The 18,963-nt window shown below is 42.4% G+C and overlaps 1 protein-coding gene across 1 annotated transcript in view; it reads right to left on the minus strand.

The window, feature by feature from the left end:
• ABCB4 (ATP binding cassette subfamily B member 4) overlaps positions 1-18,963 on the minus strand; it is a 78,471-nt gene that overhangs the window by 16,079 nt on the left and 43,429 nt on the right. The window contains exons 17-23 of the mRNA XM_082632742.1: positions 16,449-16,595; positions 13,974-14,078; positions 11,674-11,751; positions 10,263-10,346; positions 9,040-9,243; positions 4,128-4,228; positions 2,501-2,641 (exon numbers count right to left, since the gene is read on the minus strand). Coding sequence (XP_082488868.1) covers positions 2,501-2,641; positions 4,128-4,228; positions 9,040-9,243; positions 10,263-10,346; positions 11,674-11,751; positions 13,974-14,078; positions 16,449-16,595 — 860 coding nt within the window. The remainder of the gene's footprint in view (positions 1-2,500; positions 2,642-4,127; positions 4,229-9,039; positions 9,244-10,262; positions 10,347-11,673; positions 11,752-13,973; positions 14,079-16,448; positions 16,596-18,963) is intronic.

Below are 18,963 nucleotides of genomic sequence, written 5' to 3' on the forward strand. Positions count from 1 at the left end.
GTTTTCACTCCCTTACTCATCCCCTTCCTCCCTCCCCCACACATCGCTAGAAAATTCCAAGACCAAAGGAGACCGGGAGGGGAGGCAGCACCCGCTGCCTGAGGGTCTCCTTTTTTCTACTGCCTTCTGGCTTCCTTTAGGAGCTTCTCATTTCCTAGATTTCATGTAACTTTGTAAAGCTCTCCTGTCTCAGGAGGCATCTGCTAACAGAATCTTGAGTTGTGATCTCAGGTAATTCTAGTAACAAGCCACATACCCCGTTTAGACTTGAGGGAACTGAAGCTCTGGGGGCTGAAGGGACTTGATCAGTACCAGACAAGAAGTGAGGTTTCCTCCTGACTCTACAGCCCTGATCTCCAGAGTGTGGTTTCTTCTGCAGCCCCGCACAAACAATAATCATCGTCACTGTGGTTAAAGAATTCTTACTGGGCAAAATAATCCTTTACTACAAATAGCTTTTCTCTTACAAGTAAAATAACTATGGCTATGACCCTGAAAAAACAATTAAGCTAACGGTCTATTCTCCAATTAAAAGAATGGATATGGATTATAACTTCTAGGAGGAACTAAAGGTTCTGAGATTCGCGCCTCCACAAAGCTATTTACTTCTGGCACCACAGCTCCCTAGAGAGAGGGGAGGGTAGGAAAATCTCTAATAGAGAACTTAAAAAAATTTCCCCCAAACTTCTAAATCTAAGATTTTGGGGGGAAACTGTATTTTTTTTTTTTTGATCTCTTTGAGCTGTACTCAAATAAGAGAGACCAAAGTTCCACAAGTTTGAAAAAATTAAATAAATTCCATGCACTGAATATTTTCTGCTTTGCTTCTGTATCCCTGATACAGACCAGATAAATAACTCTGGATTGGGTGTCAGGGCATTTGGCTCCCTGTTTTGGTTTGTAATTTAATACATTATTTTTTAAATTCTTTTTTTTAAATTGAAGTATGGTTGATTTACAATGCTGTATTAATTACTGCTGTGCAGCAAAGTGTAAATCTAAGGTATTAAAATGTATTTTAAGTACATGGGGGGTGGGGGGAATGGTGGGTAGAGTAAGGCTCTCCCTTAAATATTTGATGAGGTTAATTATCAAAACTCACATTTTAGAAGAGTGATGAACAACTCACATGTAGCTAGCTGCCTAGCTTTCCTGTACAGCCTGTAATGCAGCTTTAGTATGAAAGATTTTAAAAGCTATCTTCCAATTATCCAGAATTTAACATTTTAATGATAAAAACAAAACAGTTTTTAAAAGCAGGGCCAATTTTTTCATTGGTATTTGTCTAGACAATGAATGTCTCCAAGTGGTAATTCCCAGCTGGCCATTTCCATCTGTCTCTTCAAAACCACTTTCTACTCTCCCATCTCTATCTTATACCATCCTCCTCTATGCCTGACAGGCTGACCTTCAGGGTCTGCATCGAAAGGTTTTCTGGTCCTCTGGCTCCTGATGGGGTTTGGCAAGGAATAGCATAGCAGGGAAGGAGGCTGGAGGAGTGGGACCAGGCCGTTTGCTGTGTTGGTCTCTTTCCCATTGGAGAGTTGTGGTGTTGGGGTCCTTCCACCAAAGACCACAGAAGGCCCCTGCGCTGGCTTCTGAAAATCTTTCCCTCCTCTTGCCCTTCAGGCTTAAGTAAGGTCTTAGTGGTGCCTAGCTGGGCACTGCTGACCTTAATACTTCTCACACCTTTATAAACAGACCCTTTAGCAAGCTGTCCTCCATTACCCCATCTGCAGGGCCATTTGTTCCCTGCTGGGATCCTGTTTGATGCAAAGATATATATTCTTTTTTCATGGTTATTTTAACTTTGGATGAAAACAAAAGTACAGCTTTTAAACACTTTCACTCTGTCCGTCTTGACCCTGGGTTTTTTTTTTTTAAGTTGTTTGCTACTTTTTAAAAATCATCCCATCAGAGCAGAAATACGCCAAAGTGATCTTAAAAGAATGGCTGCCCTTTGGCAAGACTAGACTGCAACCTAATTGAATGTATTTAGCATATTTTGAAAGACCATTGGTTAGCCTTGGAAACCAAGAAAATAGGAAAGGCTAAGAGGCAAAAGTTGGCAGGGTCATCCCAGGGCTGGTTAGGGAACAGAGTGTTTACCAGACTTCAGTCAAGCGTTCCCATCCCACTGTCAAGGCCATCTTTGGTTGCCCGTAAATAGTAAGCTATTATAACCTCTGTTTTGGGTCCATGGTCGCCAGCAGTTTTCTAATTATGATTTATCTCTGCATTTAGAACATGTGCTGTCCTCCTGTCCTTCTATGTATTACTGAAATTCTGGTTTATGATCATTTTCATGAGCTTGGTTGATTTTAGTCCACTCGGATAATGAAACTGTCCTTGGAGTACTGACAACATTCGATTTCTGGGGTAGATTCAACTTTCTGACTTCATCATAAAACAAGTTAGTTTTTCGGTCTACTCCAAACCTTTGCATAGACCTATTGAAACTTTATTATGGAATAATCTCAATAAATTAAAAGTTACTTACAGAATAACATCTCTGAAGTGCATATGTCCATTCACAATGAGATAGGCACCAAACCGAAAACAACCGGCATGGGAAAAATACATAAATGCTTGTGAAATACTAAAAGTAATTCCATAGATGTGTGCTTTCCGCACAAAATTCCTGAAAAGCAAATCAGTATATCTGTAACCATTATCTTCAACCTCTCTTAGCACTGGCTTGTACAAAGAGCACAGCTTCTAAGTCTAGTCAACCTGTGTTTAAATTTTGCCCCCAGTTATAATTAATTCAAGTGACTTAACCTCTCTACGCATCAGTTTTCTGACTTGTAAGAGGGGGATAACCAGTATGATACAAAATTGTTTTGAGATCTAAATAGACAATACAAATGTCTAGCACAGTACCTAGCTCATAGTGGTTGCTCAAATGATAGTTGCTGTTTTTATTACACAGGAATATCTGGGAACTCAAACATGATTGTTGTTATCAAAAATAAAGGATGTCAAAGTTAGGACTAAAGTTTGAATTGTCTAAATTCAGTTGTCTAATATTATTATCTTGTCTTCTGTGATGAGTTACAGTCTCGCATATCAAAGTTCACATTTCAGATTCAGAAAAGTAGGGTCACCGAGGTTTATCTAGACACACATCAGAAGTTCTTCCCGGAGCTAGATTCCCACCATCCCCAACACAATTTGTTTTGAACCATTTCTAATGAGACCTCTTGCTATCCTCTATTAGTTTAGCTACTTTATTTTACTTTATTATTCTAAATCCTCCAGAAGAACATTAATTTATTTATTTTCAGATTAGAAGGCAGGCACTTGGCAAGAGGAAAAATTTAAAGTATTACCGATCTGGATAGTTTAACTCCTGTGCTGTGAGCATGGTGTCACAATACTTAATGTTACTGAACAATTTACACTGCCACTGACAGATATATGTCAGATATCAAATGACCAGAAAAATGTAATAGCTGCATGAAGTATACATAACTAGGAAGGTGGATACACTGAGAAATTCAGTTATCCCTGTTCAAATATGTAAGTGTTCAAAACCATTGTTTTAGTCTACAAAGTTGTGATTCAAATCGTGTTCAATTTTGTTAGTGTTAAAACATATTCATTTATAAGAACAGGGCCTGGTTGGAAACAAGTGGCAAACAGGTGCTGGAGGTTTGTCGAATTGCTCAAGTATAAACCAATGAAATAGGCTCTGTGTCTTTGTTTTCAGAGTAGGACAGATCTGGTCCTCACCCAGAGAACAAAGGAAACACTTTAACCCAACAACAAATCTCATCTTTGGTTCAGTCTACACAATGCAAAGAAAATAAAGGTTTGAGCAATTCCCTAAAAGAACGTTCATCCTGAATCACCAGATGGGTTATTTATGTTGTCTGCAGTGGTGAACAAATACTTGTGCAGCCCTCTGTACCCTTTAGCTCTTAGAGACCCAATCTTATTTATAAGAGATGTAAAAATCGAATCCTGTGGTCCAGTTGCATCAAAGTTACTTATTTTCACTGAGATAATTATTGAAAAAAATGTCATCCTTATAATAATATCGTTTGCAGCAGGAACAAAAATTGGAATCAATAATTCAGCCTAGGAAAACACTATGTTCTTAATAACAATCATATGCTCCTTACCTGTAAGCTCCATACAATTTTTCAACATACATTGATTCAAATTTTCTTTCCTGGGTCAAGGACACAACTGTCCTAATATTTTCTATTGCCTCTGTTGCAATCTGTAATGTAGAACAGATCATGATTAGAAGTGGGGCTTTTACTTCTGAAATAATAAAAATATGTATATGAGCCTTAGGGTTCTGTCAAAAGAAGCCCGAAGGTTATGTTGACAGGTTTTCAATTCCTTTAAAATTTGGAAAGCAAAGGCATAATGTGTTCTTCAGGACAAGCTCCATGAAAAAACTGGTAATCTTTTTTTTTTTTTTTTTTTTTTAATTTATGGCTGCGTTCGGTCTTCGTTGCTACACGCAGGCTTTTCTCTAGTTGCGGCGAGCGGGGCTACTCTTCCTTGTGGTGCGCGGGCTCTTCATTGCAGTGGCTTCTCTTGTTGAGGAGCACGGGCTCTAGGTACGCGGGCTTCAGTAGTTGTGGCACGTCAGCTCAGTAGTTGTGGCTCGCGGGCTCTAGAGCGCAGGCTCAGTAGTTGTGGTGCACGGGCTTAGTTGCTCCGCGGCATGTGGGATCTTCCCGGACCAGGGCTCGAACCCATGTCCCCTGAATTGGCAGGCGGATTCTTAACCACTGTGCCACCAGGGGAGCCCAAAACTGGCAATCTTAAAAGCACCTCTTGTTGGGCTAAATATGGTGGCAAGTCTTCCTATGCCCTATGCTGGGAGACAGACCAGCTTAGGGCAAGAATGGTGGCCCAGGCGCCAGAAGCCTGATTCTATTCCTAGCCCTGCCACCAGGAAGTTACTTGACTGGCTTTAGTCAAACCCCTCTGTGACTTTGCTTTCTTCATACGGTAGTAGCTTAGAAGAGAGAATCAGGCTGATTTCTACGGGCCTACTGAAGGTGCCAACCATTTCTTCCCTAAAGCATACCGCTTCTTAGAAAAAAATGTTTACCCACATTTGAGAACATCCCAGTTGTAAACATCAGGACCCTGCCTTAAATTCCTGATGAAACCGGAGACAGACACCTGACACATTTAGGCCTCTCGGATTCAGTTTCCTGGACTTGGAGGCAACTGTGTGTCCTGGGAGGGGCCTGCAGATTCAGAGGTTAAGGTCACCAGGGTATGTGTAGGAAGCTGGTCTGAATACTCAGTGACTGAGGAACAGAACAAATGTGTAGACAGACTCTGAGACAGTGAGCTTATGGCGCTAAGAGAGGAGGTGCTGGGGACACTGCAGTTGCCACAAGCCATCTGTATTCCCCACACTTCCATGTGTCCTGACGTCAAACCCCTTTTACCCAAACCAGCCAGAGCAGTTTTCTGACAGCCAAATCACCCCTGACTAATGTTAACTGTCTGTGATGTGGCTATTTAGTCTAAATCACAGTTTGGCAGTTGATTCATCTAAACCATTGGCACAAGACAAAAACCCAAAATGAAATCTTATCAGCTTGGAGACTCTTATCTCAGTTCTCAGCTTTTGTAACCAGATGAAAGCAAGATATTTAATACCTTAAGCTAAAGAGACATATCTTTACTGTATATATTTTTAAATATTTATTTATTGATTTTTGGCTGCGCCAGGTTTTAGTTGTGGTGCACGGGATCTTTGTTGGGGCATGCGGGATCTTTAGTTGCAGCATGCAGACTCTTAGTTGCAGCATGCATGCGGGATCTAGTTCCCTGATCAGGGATCGAACCTGGGCCCCCTGCATTAGGAGGGTGGAGTCTTACGCACTGGACCACCAGGGAAGTCCCTATCTTTATTTTTTATCATTATTTTTAAAACTTATTTTACTTTATTTATTTTTGGCTGCATTAGGTCTTCGTTGCTGTGCACAGGTTTTCTCTAGTTGCAGCGAGCAGTGGCTACTCTTTGTTGTGGTGTGCTGGCCTCTCATTGCGGTGGCTTCTCTTGTTGCAGAGCACGGGCTCTAGGTGCGCGGGCTTCAGTAGTTGTGGCACGCGGGCTCACTATTTGTGGCTCACGGCTCTAGAGCGCAGGCTCAGTAGTTGTGGCACATGGCCTTAGTTGCTCTGTGGCATGTGGGATCTTCTGGGACCAGGGCTCGAACCCATGTCCCCTGCATTGGCAGGTGGATTCTTAACCACTGCGCCACCAGGAAAGACCCCTATCTTTATTATAAATGAAACATCTAACTAATTATAGCCAGACTAGAGAGTACTTATTGGCTTTTACTCTGGGCCAGGTATTACCTCATTTGACAACACTGTGAGGTTCATGTTCTTATTCCTGTTTGCACAGGTGAGGACCCGAGGCACAGAGAAATGAAGTGACTTGCCTAAGACTCTAGAGTTAATAAGTAGGCAGGATGGGACCCCTGTAAGGCTCTCTGATGCCAAGTCCATGTTCTTAACCCATTATGCTCTTCTGCTTCCTCTGCTTTGTAATTTACACACGGAGAAACTAGTTGTTAGGACTTGACACTCAACTCTTGATTTTTTTTTTTTTTTTTTTTTTTTTTTTGCTGTACGCGGGCCTCTCACTGTTGTGGCCTCTCCCGTTGCGGAGCACAGGCTCCGGACGCACAGGCTCAGCGGCCATGGCTCACGGGCCCAGCCGCTCCGTGGCATATGGGATCCTCCCAGACCGGGGCACGAACCCGTATCCCCTGCATCGGCAGGCGGACTCTCAACCACTGCGCCACCAGGGAGGCCCAACTCTTGATTTTTTGATCACGGGTTAAGTGCTTTGAGGGTTAATTCTGGTTCAGCAGGCCCCTAATCTCAGGCATCAGGCAGGGCCTGAGTCAAGAGGGTGATTATGCAGCCTCCCACCCCTGCTTCCAGCCCAGCAATCACACCCTCATTACTAAGCCTTTTCCGGAAAATGAAAATGGGAAGTTATCCCAAATCCCCATGTTCTTGAACCGTGATTAATCTGCACCCAGGTCAATGAGAACTTTTTTTTCTTTTTTTTGAAAAAACAGTGATGTTGGTGGGGGAGAGTGGTATCCAAGACCTTTCTAACCCTCATTTTGGGTTAATCAGGAGTTGACTGAGTAAACAAAATTGAACTGTGATTGAATTGCTGATAATTAACATTTAAACTTTCCAATCTCTCATTAAAAAAAACACAAACCCTTATCAGGTTAAAGTAGTCACTAAAAATATTTCAGAGTGATCAGCCTGAGTTATTCATTCTCTGATCCCTGGAACGACAATGTATTAGCTGAAAGGAACCTGGGACATCATCTGGTACAATTTCTCACGTTACAGAAGTGGAAAGTGAAGACCAGAGAAGTGGGGGGTCTTCTCCAGTATGATATACTGAGCGGCCGCAAGGCCAGGATGGATGGTCCAAGGTGGTGTTTTGTTTGCCAAGCTGCTCCATTCTAACTGCCCTACTCCTGCCAAAACTCTGGCAACTTTCAGTGTCATTAGCCATTTTTCATAGAATTAAGATTCTATTATCTTAACTAGACTCAAGATGTTTTCTTTCATGTGACTAGTCTAAGAAAAATTGATCTTCATTCTACCTGCTGACAGTTTCCCTTCTGAAATGTGAAAAGCAGTAGGGTTCTGGAGGAGAAAGGAAACAAACACTACAGGGTGTTTTTTCAGTAGTTAGTTGTGACAAACAGAAATCAAGGAAATGATGCCCTAAAGCAGGGGTCCCCAACCCCCGAGCCGCAGACCGGTACGGGTCCATGGCCTGTTAGGAACCGGGCCGCACAGCAGGAGATGAGGGGCAGGAAAGCAGACCGAAGCTTCACCTGCCTCTCCCCATCGCTCACATTACCGCCTGAACTACCCACGCCCCCAATCCCTCTCTGTGGAAAAAGTGTCTTCCACGAAACCAGTCCCTGGTGCCAAAAAGGTTGGGGACCACTGCCCTGAAGTACCCACAGCCAGCAGCCAAGAGGATCTTCAGGGACTCTGGGTACCCCAGAGCTTAGGTATGGGAACCATGCTAACTGCTTTCTAACCCATGAGCGAGACATACTATCTGTCCCACCTTGCATAACCATAATTGTATTAAGGCCTATGCAGTATTGTCTGTGAAAGGGTTTTGCAAGTGTTGTGCTATAGAAACTCTATCACAATTTATATACACTGTCTGCTTCACCTCCTAATGTTTCTATATAGTATAATGTTTACATAAATAAGGGTAAACAAAATTCCCAGCTGTTATCTACATTTAAACATTTAAATACATGTACGCGTAAATAAAATGTTTATATGGAGATTTAGACACATTTAAAGCCATATGAAGAGGTAATATAGTAAAGAACTTTGAAATTAGACCAGGACTTGAATCCCAGCCATGCCTTTAACTTGTTTCATTCTCAGGTTCCACATTTGTAAAATTGGTGTAACATGAGTATTTGCCTCATAGGATTATTGTGAGGATGAGTTGGTACATATAAATACTTAGAACAATAACTGGCACAAAGTTAAGTGTGTGCCCAATTGCCATTATAATTAGAACCAGAAATCAGAGCATTACTGTCCTCTGGTGGCTGCCTAGCTTAATTAACTATAGAAATCACAGCCAAGAAGAACAGGACTGTCTTTTAAGTACTGGCAAATGTCCTACTTTGAACAATACACTTATAATTCTCTGCCTTAAGGACTCTTCATCTGTAAGACAGGGGTAACTTTTGTCCTAATAATGGCATCGGTATACAAAGTAAAAGGTAAAATGAACTTTGAAAATTCAGAAATTTTCTGAATATAACACCTTCTATAGGATAAAAGCTTTACATTAATTATCCCATTTTCAAGTTCTAGGCATTGACACAGTAAAATATTTCATACACAGCGCTGACCATGATTAGCTGTAGGAAGCACTAACATCATTAAAACATGCATGTTGTAATAAATCAATCAAATAAAACCCATGTCTAAAAACCATACTTACACCAACTGAAGCCATATTTGACCCACCTTTCCAACAGTTTCCAGTTCTTTTTTATCTCTTTTGGCATTTCCAGCCAGCAGTTTCATTTCAACAATTCCTGATACAGCAATAATTGGAACAACCGATAACATCAAAAGGGTTAATTGCCAACCGTAGACAAATGCTATGATAATACCAGTTCCAAGGTTAGCTGTGTTCTGTGCAATTAAAGCCAACCTGGTTCCAGTGGCCTGGAAGAGCAAAAGAAGAGAGGCAGCTGTATTTTAAGTTGCAAATCCATGAGCTGCAGCCTTCAGCTTCCCAGTCAGAACCACAAGAGAGGGATCTGCGCCTGTACTAACGTTTGCTCCCTTTTGTTACAATAAACCCAAGACACCTGTGGGTAACTTGGGAGGCTCTGCAGGTGTTTCTTCATGCCTTTCAGCTCTCCTTCCTCTCCTGCCCATACGGATTCAGCACTGCAGAAGCAAGTCATCAGCTGCTCTGCTTTGGGGAGAGGCTGTGGGGTGCACACTTTTTCATGAAGGCAACATTCAAAGAGGAAACACACCGTGGGCACTCTGGTCATTTTAAAGCCTGTTTGCTTCAAATGTGTAAGAGGGAGATTCACGAGCCCCAAGAGACCATCTGTGACCCAGGGTACAGATCCTAAGAGACCATCCCCCCGTAAAGCATGCATAAAGATGAAGTCCTGCTTGCACCAGTGAGAAAACGAGGGCTCTCACAGGGACACTGCAGGGGACTTGCTGCTCTCCTGCGCTATGGAGAAGCAGTGAGTTCCAGAGGTAACAGACCTCAGCTCCAGAGCTGGGGAGGGAAGCCGGGAAGACGGCGGTGCCAGTTATTGGTTAGGGTTGGGCATGTGACCCAAATTAGTCTTAATTAGATGTAAGGGAAGGGTGTTGGTTTGGCAGTCGAGGCCTAGGTGTGCGCTCTCTTTCACTGGATGGGAAACAAGGAAGCTTGTAGCTATGGTTGCTCCTGGCAGCCACCCTGTGGCCACGAGGGAACGAGCTTCAGGGTGAAGCCAACCCTGAGGACTGAAAGCCATTCAGAGCCAACAGACAGAAGGTGCCTGAGTCCTTCGGGCCACTTGTGAGCCCTGAAGTCCAACTTTCCTCTTTATTATTTAGGTCAGTTTGACTTTTCTGTTATTTGCAGCTGAAGGCAGCTTAAAGACTGCAGCTATGCCATATGTTTATTCCAAACCACGCTAAAGAAAAACAGTAGTAGAGTGCAGTCTACATACCCCTTGGACTTGGGAGGCATCCATCGCAAGTCTCGTAGAAAGTGCACCGGTACTGTTTTTATGATCATCAAACCAGCTCATGTCCTATGGCACAAAATACACCTTTAAATTCATTCCAAATTAAAACAAGCAGAGAAAATCAGATGAAACATCCCAAACATTCAATGCTGAGGAAATATCCACACTTAACTTGGGTGTTGGAGTTGATGGGAGACCTCCCATGCAGTGGGGAGCTCTAGTCCCTGCCTTGAGCATACACCTCGGAGCCCCACCAGGATGCAAGCTCCATCCCCACCTGAATCCAGCTCTGCTGTACCGGGAAAACACACTGATGGGGGGGCGGGGCTTATCCAGATTGCAGCTGTGCTCGCTGCCAGCTTCCCCCCAGCCCGAGCCCATGGGTGGGTCCATCACCCAGTCCTCACAACTTGTACTACAGATACTTCCGTAGTATCCTGATGGGGTGGTGTCTCTCACAAAGGAGTCGTGCTGGACACGGTGGAGTTGTGCTGGACACGGCTCTTTCTTGAAAATTCTAGGCATGAGATCATCAGCCCTGGTTTCTCACATTTTTGTTTTGTTTTGTTTGAAGCAAGGATTAAAAGAGTCTGTCTTAGATATGATTTTAATTATAAGCCACTCATCCACAGCATCTTTAAGCTACATATAAAGTAATTTTTCCTCCATAGCAACAGTTTAAAAGACACTGAAAGAGGTCTGCAAATTCAGACCTGCACAAAATATGATACCTGCTCTGTGCCCTTTTGTGAACAGGAATGTAATCAATTCCTATCAATTGGTTGGACAATATTCTGGCCCTCTCTTAAGCCTTCTCTATAAAAATAGAGAATTCATGTTTGCACATTTTCCCACATGTCCTGCACTGGGCTGTGACCTTCCCAAGAGGGCAGATAAGGCATTTTATAGGCCCAGCTACTAGCACACTGGCTGGTACCTAGTGGGTAATGACTGAGTGAATTAACAAGTGAATTAATGTGAAAGCAGAGTTCTAACAAACTAAATGACCAACATTTGGTAAAACCTATAGTTAGTATGGTCAATCGTGGGACAGGAACACTGCCAACCACCCTTTCCTTTGTGGAAAGGCATCCTGGAGTCTCAAATGACTCACCAGGGCCTGTGTAGAATCCAGAAAACAGATACAGGTCCTTGAAATGATAGTATCCACATGGATAGAGATAGTTGCAAAATAAGCCCCAAAAGTGACCTAAATTAAGCCTACTCCCACAAAAACCCTGAGAGGTCTTTGGATACTGAAGGGCCAGGACAGTTAGCAGGGCCCTGACCAGTCCTTGCATGAACATCTGGGACACACAACATGCAGGGCCGCACACCAGCCAGAACAGGAAGAGGCTTGAAAGGAAAGAATTGCTCCCGAGCACACACCTACCTGTCTCAGCATTGCTTTAAAAGCCATGGACCGAAGCCTTGTGGTGAGGATCTCGCCAGCCTTCCCAAATGTGAAGCCCTGGGCGAGAAGAAAGGCTTTTGTCCCTTTTGATGATCACAAGCGTTCTGACACAAGTGGGTGTATTCGCATGGATTTCTATAATATTTATTTATGAATCAACTATTCAAATAACAAAGTCTATGACCAGATACTAATTCAAAGTCCTAACTTAAAGTTCATGTACTGCTAGATGTAAGCTATTATATATGGAATGGATAAACAGCAAGGACCTACTGTACAGCACAGAAAACTATATTCAGTATCCTATGATAAACCATAATGGAAAGGAATATTAAAAAAGAATGTTTATATATGTTTAACTGAATCACTTTGCTGTACAGCAGAAATTAACACATTGTAAATCAACTATACTTCCATAAAATTTTTTTTTAATTCATATACTTCTAATTCATTGGTATACAATAGAATCCTAAGACCAAAAATCCTTAGAAGTATCCAGTTCTGGCTTCTAAAGCATTCTAACTAGACTTCCTTTTCAAAACTCTCAAGGACAACATCTCAGTGAGGAGAATACTGTACTTAATTACAATGTTCAGTGTGTTCCTAATGCTTTAAGCAAATCAGTCTCCAATAGAAGTAACAAAATTCTATGCAGGGATGCGTTTTGGCTCCTGTAGTGTAGAGGGAGGGAGGATGTCTGGAGTATCAAGCTCCAGAAGAGTTTGCTGCTTCCCTGTCACATCTCCACCTGCTCTCAGATTAGCAATTAGGCTACTCCTTCTCCTCCAGCATCCTTGCCAGACACGTTCCCTCTTTCTAATTATATCCTGTTCAAACTGGAGACCAGCCCAGATGTCCGGAGCTGGGTTTGCTTCCCAGGCACTGGCATGGGTGTGAGCCTCCAGCCATGCTGAGTGCTGGGGTGGGCACGTGGGGTGCTCTCTGGGGAGGATGCATCCTAGGTCTTCACTAAACCAAGAGGATCGGTGGTCAGTGCTCAGGGTGAGTCTGCCCCAAGGGTCCAGGCCTAGACTGCCCTGGTCTCCTCCCGCCTTCGCTAGCAGATTGCTCAAGGCCCGTGAGCGCTCCACAGTTCCGTCCATCAGCCCATTGTTGGTGCAGCATATGTACACTCTACTCCCTAACACACCAGGGCTTGCGGCTGCATTGGACATTGAGTCGCTACGAGCAAGGCTCTGATTTCTAAATGAAAAGCTAGGCTTACTTTTACCACTGGCTCAACAATAATCAAAGAGGAGCACACCGGGCATGACTAGGAAATATCCTGTGGCCTTAATGGATCGTACTAGAAAGGCCTGTGTGTACTGGAAAGGCACTGAGTTAAAGAGACAAAAGAAATTTGGTAAAAGTCTAGGTAGACAAGTACAACCAGAGCAAAGTTTACTAGTTAATTTTGTCTGGGTCTACAATATCTAAATGCAATATAATGTGCATTCTTTCAAACAGTTCATCAATTAAGGAAGAAAATATCAGAGAAGTTACTTGATATTATATGAAGAGTAACCAAAAGAGAATGCTGGGCTTCCCTGGTGGCGCAGTGGTTAAGAATCCGCCTGCCAACACAGGGGACACGGGTTCGATCCCTGGTCCGGGAAGATCTCACATGCCGCAGAGCAGCTAAGCCCATGTGCCACAACTACTGAAGCCCGCGAGCCACAACTACTGAAGCCTGCGTGCCTAGGTCCCATGCTCCACAACAAGAGAAGCCACTGCAATGAGAAGCCCGTGCACCACACGAAGAGTAGCCCCCACTCGCTGCAACTAGAGAAAGCCCGTGCACAGCAACGAAGACCCAACGCAGCCAAAAATAAAATAAATAAATTTATTTTTAAAAAAAGAGAGAGAGAGAATGCTATTGTACTGATTTTTTTCCAGTTTATGACTAGTTGAGTTTAACTGGGACTTATGTTGTCCTCTGAATTCAAGTCTCTTTTGTCCTTGGTAATGAATGTTTGCTGAGGGCCAACCTGTAACATGACGTAATTTAGCATACAGGAAGTCACAACTCCCCCTGCTTAGGACACTACCCTCTCAAAGAGCCTTGTGCCAACTGTGTCTGCAATTCATTTCAGTCTAAGATTTGGAAGTTCCAAATCAAAGCTAAGGTTTTGATCACCTGTTTCTTTTATTGGATTTTGATTAATCAAGTATTAATCTATATTAACAGATAATTAACAAAAATCTAATTAATAGGTAATTAATCTATATTCTCTAACTGAATATAGACTCTATGAGAAGATCAAATCATAGGTACCTACCTGAAGGAAGAAAGTAAAAAAAGAAATAATTCCCAGACCTAAAAAGAGCAATGAGAACATGTTGCATTTCTGCTGCTTCACTTCATCGTCCCCTGGTCCAAAAATCTACAAAAGAACATTTAAAACACCCACTTGGATTACATGATCTTTGTTTATTCCTCCCATAAACAGTGGCTAGAGTATCACATTTTAAAAACTAGGTTTTGAATACATGTTTTTTTTAACTGTGGTAAAATATACGTAACATAAAAATGTTTAAACGGTAGATTTTAAGTATACTAGTCAGTGGCATTAAGTGTACTGACAGTGTTGTGCCACCTTCACTGCCATCCATCTCCAGAATTCTTTCATCATCCACAACTGAAATCCTGTACTCATTAAACAGTAACTCCCATGACCCTCCCCCCAGCCATTTGGGAGCCACCATTCTACTTCCTGTCCCTATGAATCGGAGGAATACAATACGAGTTCCGTTCTGAGAGCGCGTTTGTAAGTCCAATTTGTTCGTAAGTCCAACAAAGTTAACCTAGGCACCCCACTAACACAGTCGGGTATATATCAGTAGTGCCGTACTGTAGTAGGTTTATAATACTTTTCACACAAATAATACGTACATAAAAAACAGACACGAAAAATAAAGAAAACAGGGCTTCCTTGGTGGCGCAGTGGTTGAGAGTCCGCCTGCCGATGCAGGGGACACGGGTTCGTGCCCCGGTCCAGGAAGATCCCACATGCCGCAGAGCGGCTGGGCCCGTGAGCCATGGCCGCTGAGCCTGCGCGTCCGGAGCCTGTGCTCCGCAACGGGAGAGGCCGCAGCAGTGAGAGGCCCGTGAAACATAAAAAAAAAAAAAAAAAAAAAAAAGGAAAAAAAATAGTCTCAATCTTACAGTACAGTACCTTGAAAAGTACAGTAGTACGGTACAACAGCTGGCATACAGGGGCTGGCACGCGCGTTCACAACTGGAAAGTTCGCATGTAGCAGACTTACTGTTTGCAGTTATTAACATGGGTTGAAACACTGCCTACGGACTGTGTGTGGCTGCACATTTTCATGTTTGTGCCTCTTCCTCTGCATTTGCTGTTCCCTCTGCCTGAACTCCTCCCTGACCCCTACCTGCTCACCACCCTCCACTCCACGGGGCCTCTGCCCCGACAGGCCTCTCCTGACCTGCCCGCATGAAACAGCACCTCCAGCTCCAGCCCCTGTACTGCCAGACCCTGCTTTTAAAATGCTTGCTATGCTGTGACACATTACATATTTGCTTTTGGGTTGTGTTCTGTGTCTGTCCCAATAGAAGGTAAACTGTTTGAGGGCAGGACTTAGTTTATTTTGTTTCCTGCTTGATCTCCAAGATCAGCATTTGACACAAAGGAGATGCCCCCAAATATAAATAAAATACAATCCACACAGCTCTTGAATTGCAGGAGAGCTAGGGATTGCCTTATTTTGTAATGTAAGAACACTTGGAGGGTTCTTCCTAATTTATTTTTTAGCTTGTGGTCTTAAACCAATGTTCAAAGTCACAAGCATAATAAACTCTTAGCAACCACACTCCAATAAAAATTAATTAAGAAATAAAATAAAACTTTGAAGGATAATACATTATATGAAGCTCAAAAAATAAAGATAGAAAAAAAGCTGAAAAACAGCGGCATAATAAAGTCGTAATGTGATGGAGAATAATTCATCTTTAAGAAAAAAGTCTCTCCAATAACATTAGAGATTGACTAAGGTTATAAAATATAAATGTTGGATTTTATGGAGCCTTAGATATTTCTGATCACTTCTGATAAATATCCCCCAATGAATTTAACAACTGGATAGTGTAGGTTTTCCTTCTTAGCCTCCCCAAGCCTTGTAAGGATTGCTAAACAATGATGTAGCAATTGCTAAACAATGCTAAACATTGCTACAATTGCTAAACAATGATGTAGCAACTTTTTGAATACTTACTTCGAGGCAGACACTCTTAAATAGTTACCTAAATCATCTCTTAATCCTCAGCCATCCTAGGAGGTAGGTTTATTTTGCAGATGAAGAAACTGAGGTACATCAAGAGAAAGCATTTGCCCAATTTGCACAGCGATTAGTGGTGAGGCCAGTCTGTCCCCAGAGCCTAGCCTCTTGCACACTTGAGACTTGAACTCTTCCCCTGCCCCACCACCCAGCCATCCAGTGAGACATGCATCTCCTCTCCACAAATGGGATGGGGATCATTGCCTGAGACCAGTTCATCCAAATGAAGAGAGTGAATCAGAATGCCTGCTTCAGGGATTTTACAGTTTCTAATTTCATTGATAGCATAACTTGCCTAATTTTTCTTTTGCCTCACAGCTTTCCTCAAAAGGGAATTAAAACCTTGGGCTTAGTTTAATTTGAGGCTGCTTTACTGCAAAATGGACCAGGTTGGCATGAGACCTGATGTAATGGTGAAGTGATTTCATCAAGCTGTCCAGTGGTGTCTTCAGCCTCACCTCTATAATCTCTGAGAAGATGACCGCGAAGGCTGGCTGAAGCGCCCCGTTGGCAACAGCACACAGAGTTCCCACCACAAGGTAGGGCCATTCTGTTTTATTCAGTTTCAGGATCTTCATAAAAGACACCGGCGGCACAGTTTCATCCTAGAACACATACATGTCAGGACAAAAAGGTGACAACACTACAGTCACTGGAGTTTATGGACATAGAGAAGGCCTGGCATCACCCTTAAGGAACTTGCAAACTAGGTGCAGAGAATGACCAGGCTACAGCAAACTACTAGAGGGTTGGACAGGATGTTATCAAATGTTAACTATGTCCATTGACTACACAGCATATGCTGAGTATGAGTCCTTCACCCAAGAAGCGATCTTCATGGTGTGACCAGCCTATCTCTATTCCAGCCTCAACAGAGTGGGCAAAAGCAGGATCTGGGCACAAAATGCCCTAGAATTCAAGTCCAGTTCAACTCCAGCATGATGTTGGGGTCACATGAGACAAGACCCATGAAGAGATGGGTAAGTGTCCTCACCAACACAAGGCGCCATGATTAACCTGAGGACCTGGGCCTGGTCTAACCCCGGAACGCTGCCCAGCGCTGCCTTTTCTGTGACGTGTTCCCAACTCACAAAACTAAAGTAACTACTCCCCTTTTCTTTCACCACTGTTCCCTCTGCGGACTTCTTCTATTTCATAGCTTAGCTTGTTTTGTGATCCCCCCACCCCGTTTGTTTACATGACTCTGCTTATTTGTTTGCTTTTTTTTAAGGTGAAGACTATGTCTTTATATCCCTAGAAATAGCCCGATGCCTGGCACACATCAGGTTCTCAGCAAATGCTGAACTCAGTGTCTGGTCAAGCAGGAAGGATTTAGGTCACATAAAGGAGAGTATTCTGACTACAGAGGTGGTTTAACAGTAAACTAGATACAAAAGGTGCCTATGGAATCCCATAGCCTTACAGTTGTTTAAATAGGTCATGTTTGCATCTCTGTGAAAAAGAGAACATGGGAATAGTTTCTATTCAGCCCTCTTCTTTCAAGCCACCCATTTTCTCTGCGTTTTAGGGTGTTGTTTTCCTCCCTAGTTAACATCTTTTAGCCCTGGTCTCCAGCCTGTTAAACGAGCTGAGGCCGCTCTTCACACGCCAGCAGGTCTTCCAGGCCCTTCTAATCAGACTTATTTCCCCTGCTCCTTGGGCACATTGTTTATCCCTCTATGATGGCACTTAGGACAGCCTTGTCGATGTGGCATTTTCTGACTCCCACTCTTCTCTGTGCATTTCTCCAAGAGAAGTGCTCCTCTAAAATACCAGACTCTCAAGATTTAGCAGCATAACTGTCCAGATAAATGAGGAAATGAGAAGTAAATACTTCCACAGCCAAAAAGGGGGAAATTGTTTATCTTAAGTATGATAATGCAGCTCCACAATAATTCAATTGTTATTCTCTTTCCATAAATACACCAAGATTGAGACCTCTGAGAGAGCCCTCTTAATCTCTGCAGTAAATAACATTGTGGGCAGAGAAAAACAGATGCAGTGAATTGTCGGTAGGATTAGTGTCTTCAGGCCAACACAAAAGTAAAAATAAACTCAGCTTTTATCAATAAATAACATCAAAAGGTATTCTCAAACCATTTCTTAAAATCATAAAATATCTTTTCTTGCAATGGATTCCCTTTCTATCAATATTATAAAGGCTTCTGTTAACTTGAATTAATAACATCCCAAGACTTCAGGTGAGAAACATTAAAGAATGTACACTTTGGCTATTTCTGGTTATTCTCCTTTTTCTTAGTAAGAGAATTCCAATCTTATTCAGAGTAGCAATGCATATAGCAAAAAGATTCAGTTATCTACCCTTCCTTGTAGCTAAGTAGCACCATGTGATTAAGTTATGGCCAGTGACATATAAATAAAAGCACCGTATCGGACTTATGGAAAATCTTTGTTTCTTCTTGCTGCTTAGAACACAGATGTGATGGCTGGAGCTTCGGGAGCCATTTTCGATCATTGAGAATGGAAGCTACATGCCAGGATAGTGAGGATAAATATGAAAGGAACCTGAATCCATGGTAACCATGGCAGAGTCACCATTCTAGCCCTGGGTATCTCACCTTTAAGATTTTTTTATGTGAAAGAGAAATAAAACCTCTTATTTTTCTTAAACTGATATTAATCTGAGTTTCCTAGCATAGAAATCAAAAGTAATCCTACCTAATACAGCATGCAAATATCAGGGCCTATTACTTTAGACCAGCCTTATTTATCACTGGACTTCAAAAATAAGTGGAATATCTAGTTTTAATTTTAAGCATCTAAGCACAAAGACCATGTTTTTGGATCTTTTTTCATTGGAAATCCAATTTTAATTGGAATTGATTTCAATTTTTGACAAATACATTTAAAATTTGATATTTCCTTTTTTTAAGAAGAGTGTGGCTCATGGCAGGAATCCTCTGTGCCTGCAATATACTTGCAAGACTTGGAACTTCAACAGCAAAACTAAAC

Source organism: Mesoplodon mirus (genome assembly GCF_964341445.2).
Source record: "Mesoplodon mirus genome assembly, chromosome: 9".
Lineage (NCBI taxonomy): Eukaryota > Metazoa > Chordata > Mammalia > Artiodactyla > Ziphiidae > Mesoplodon > Mesoplodon mirus.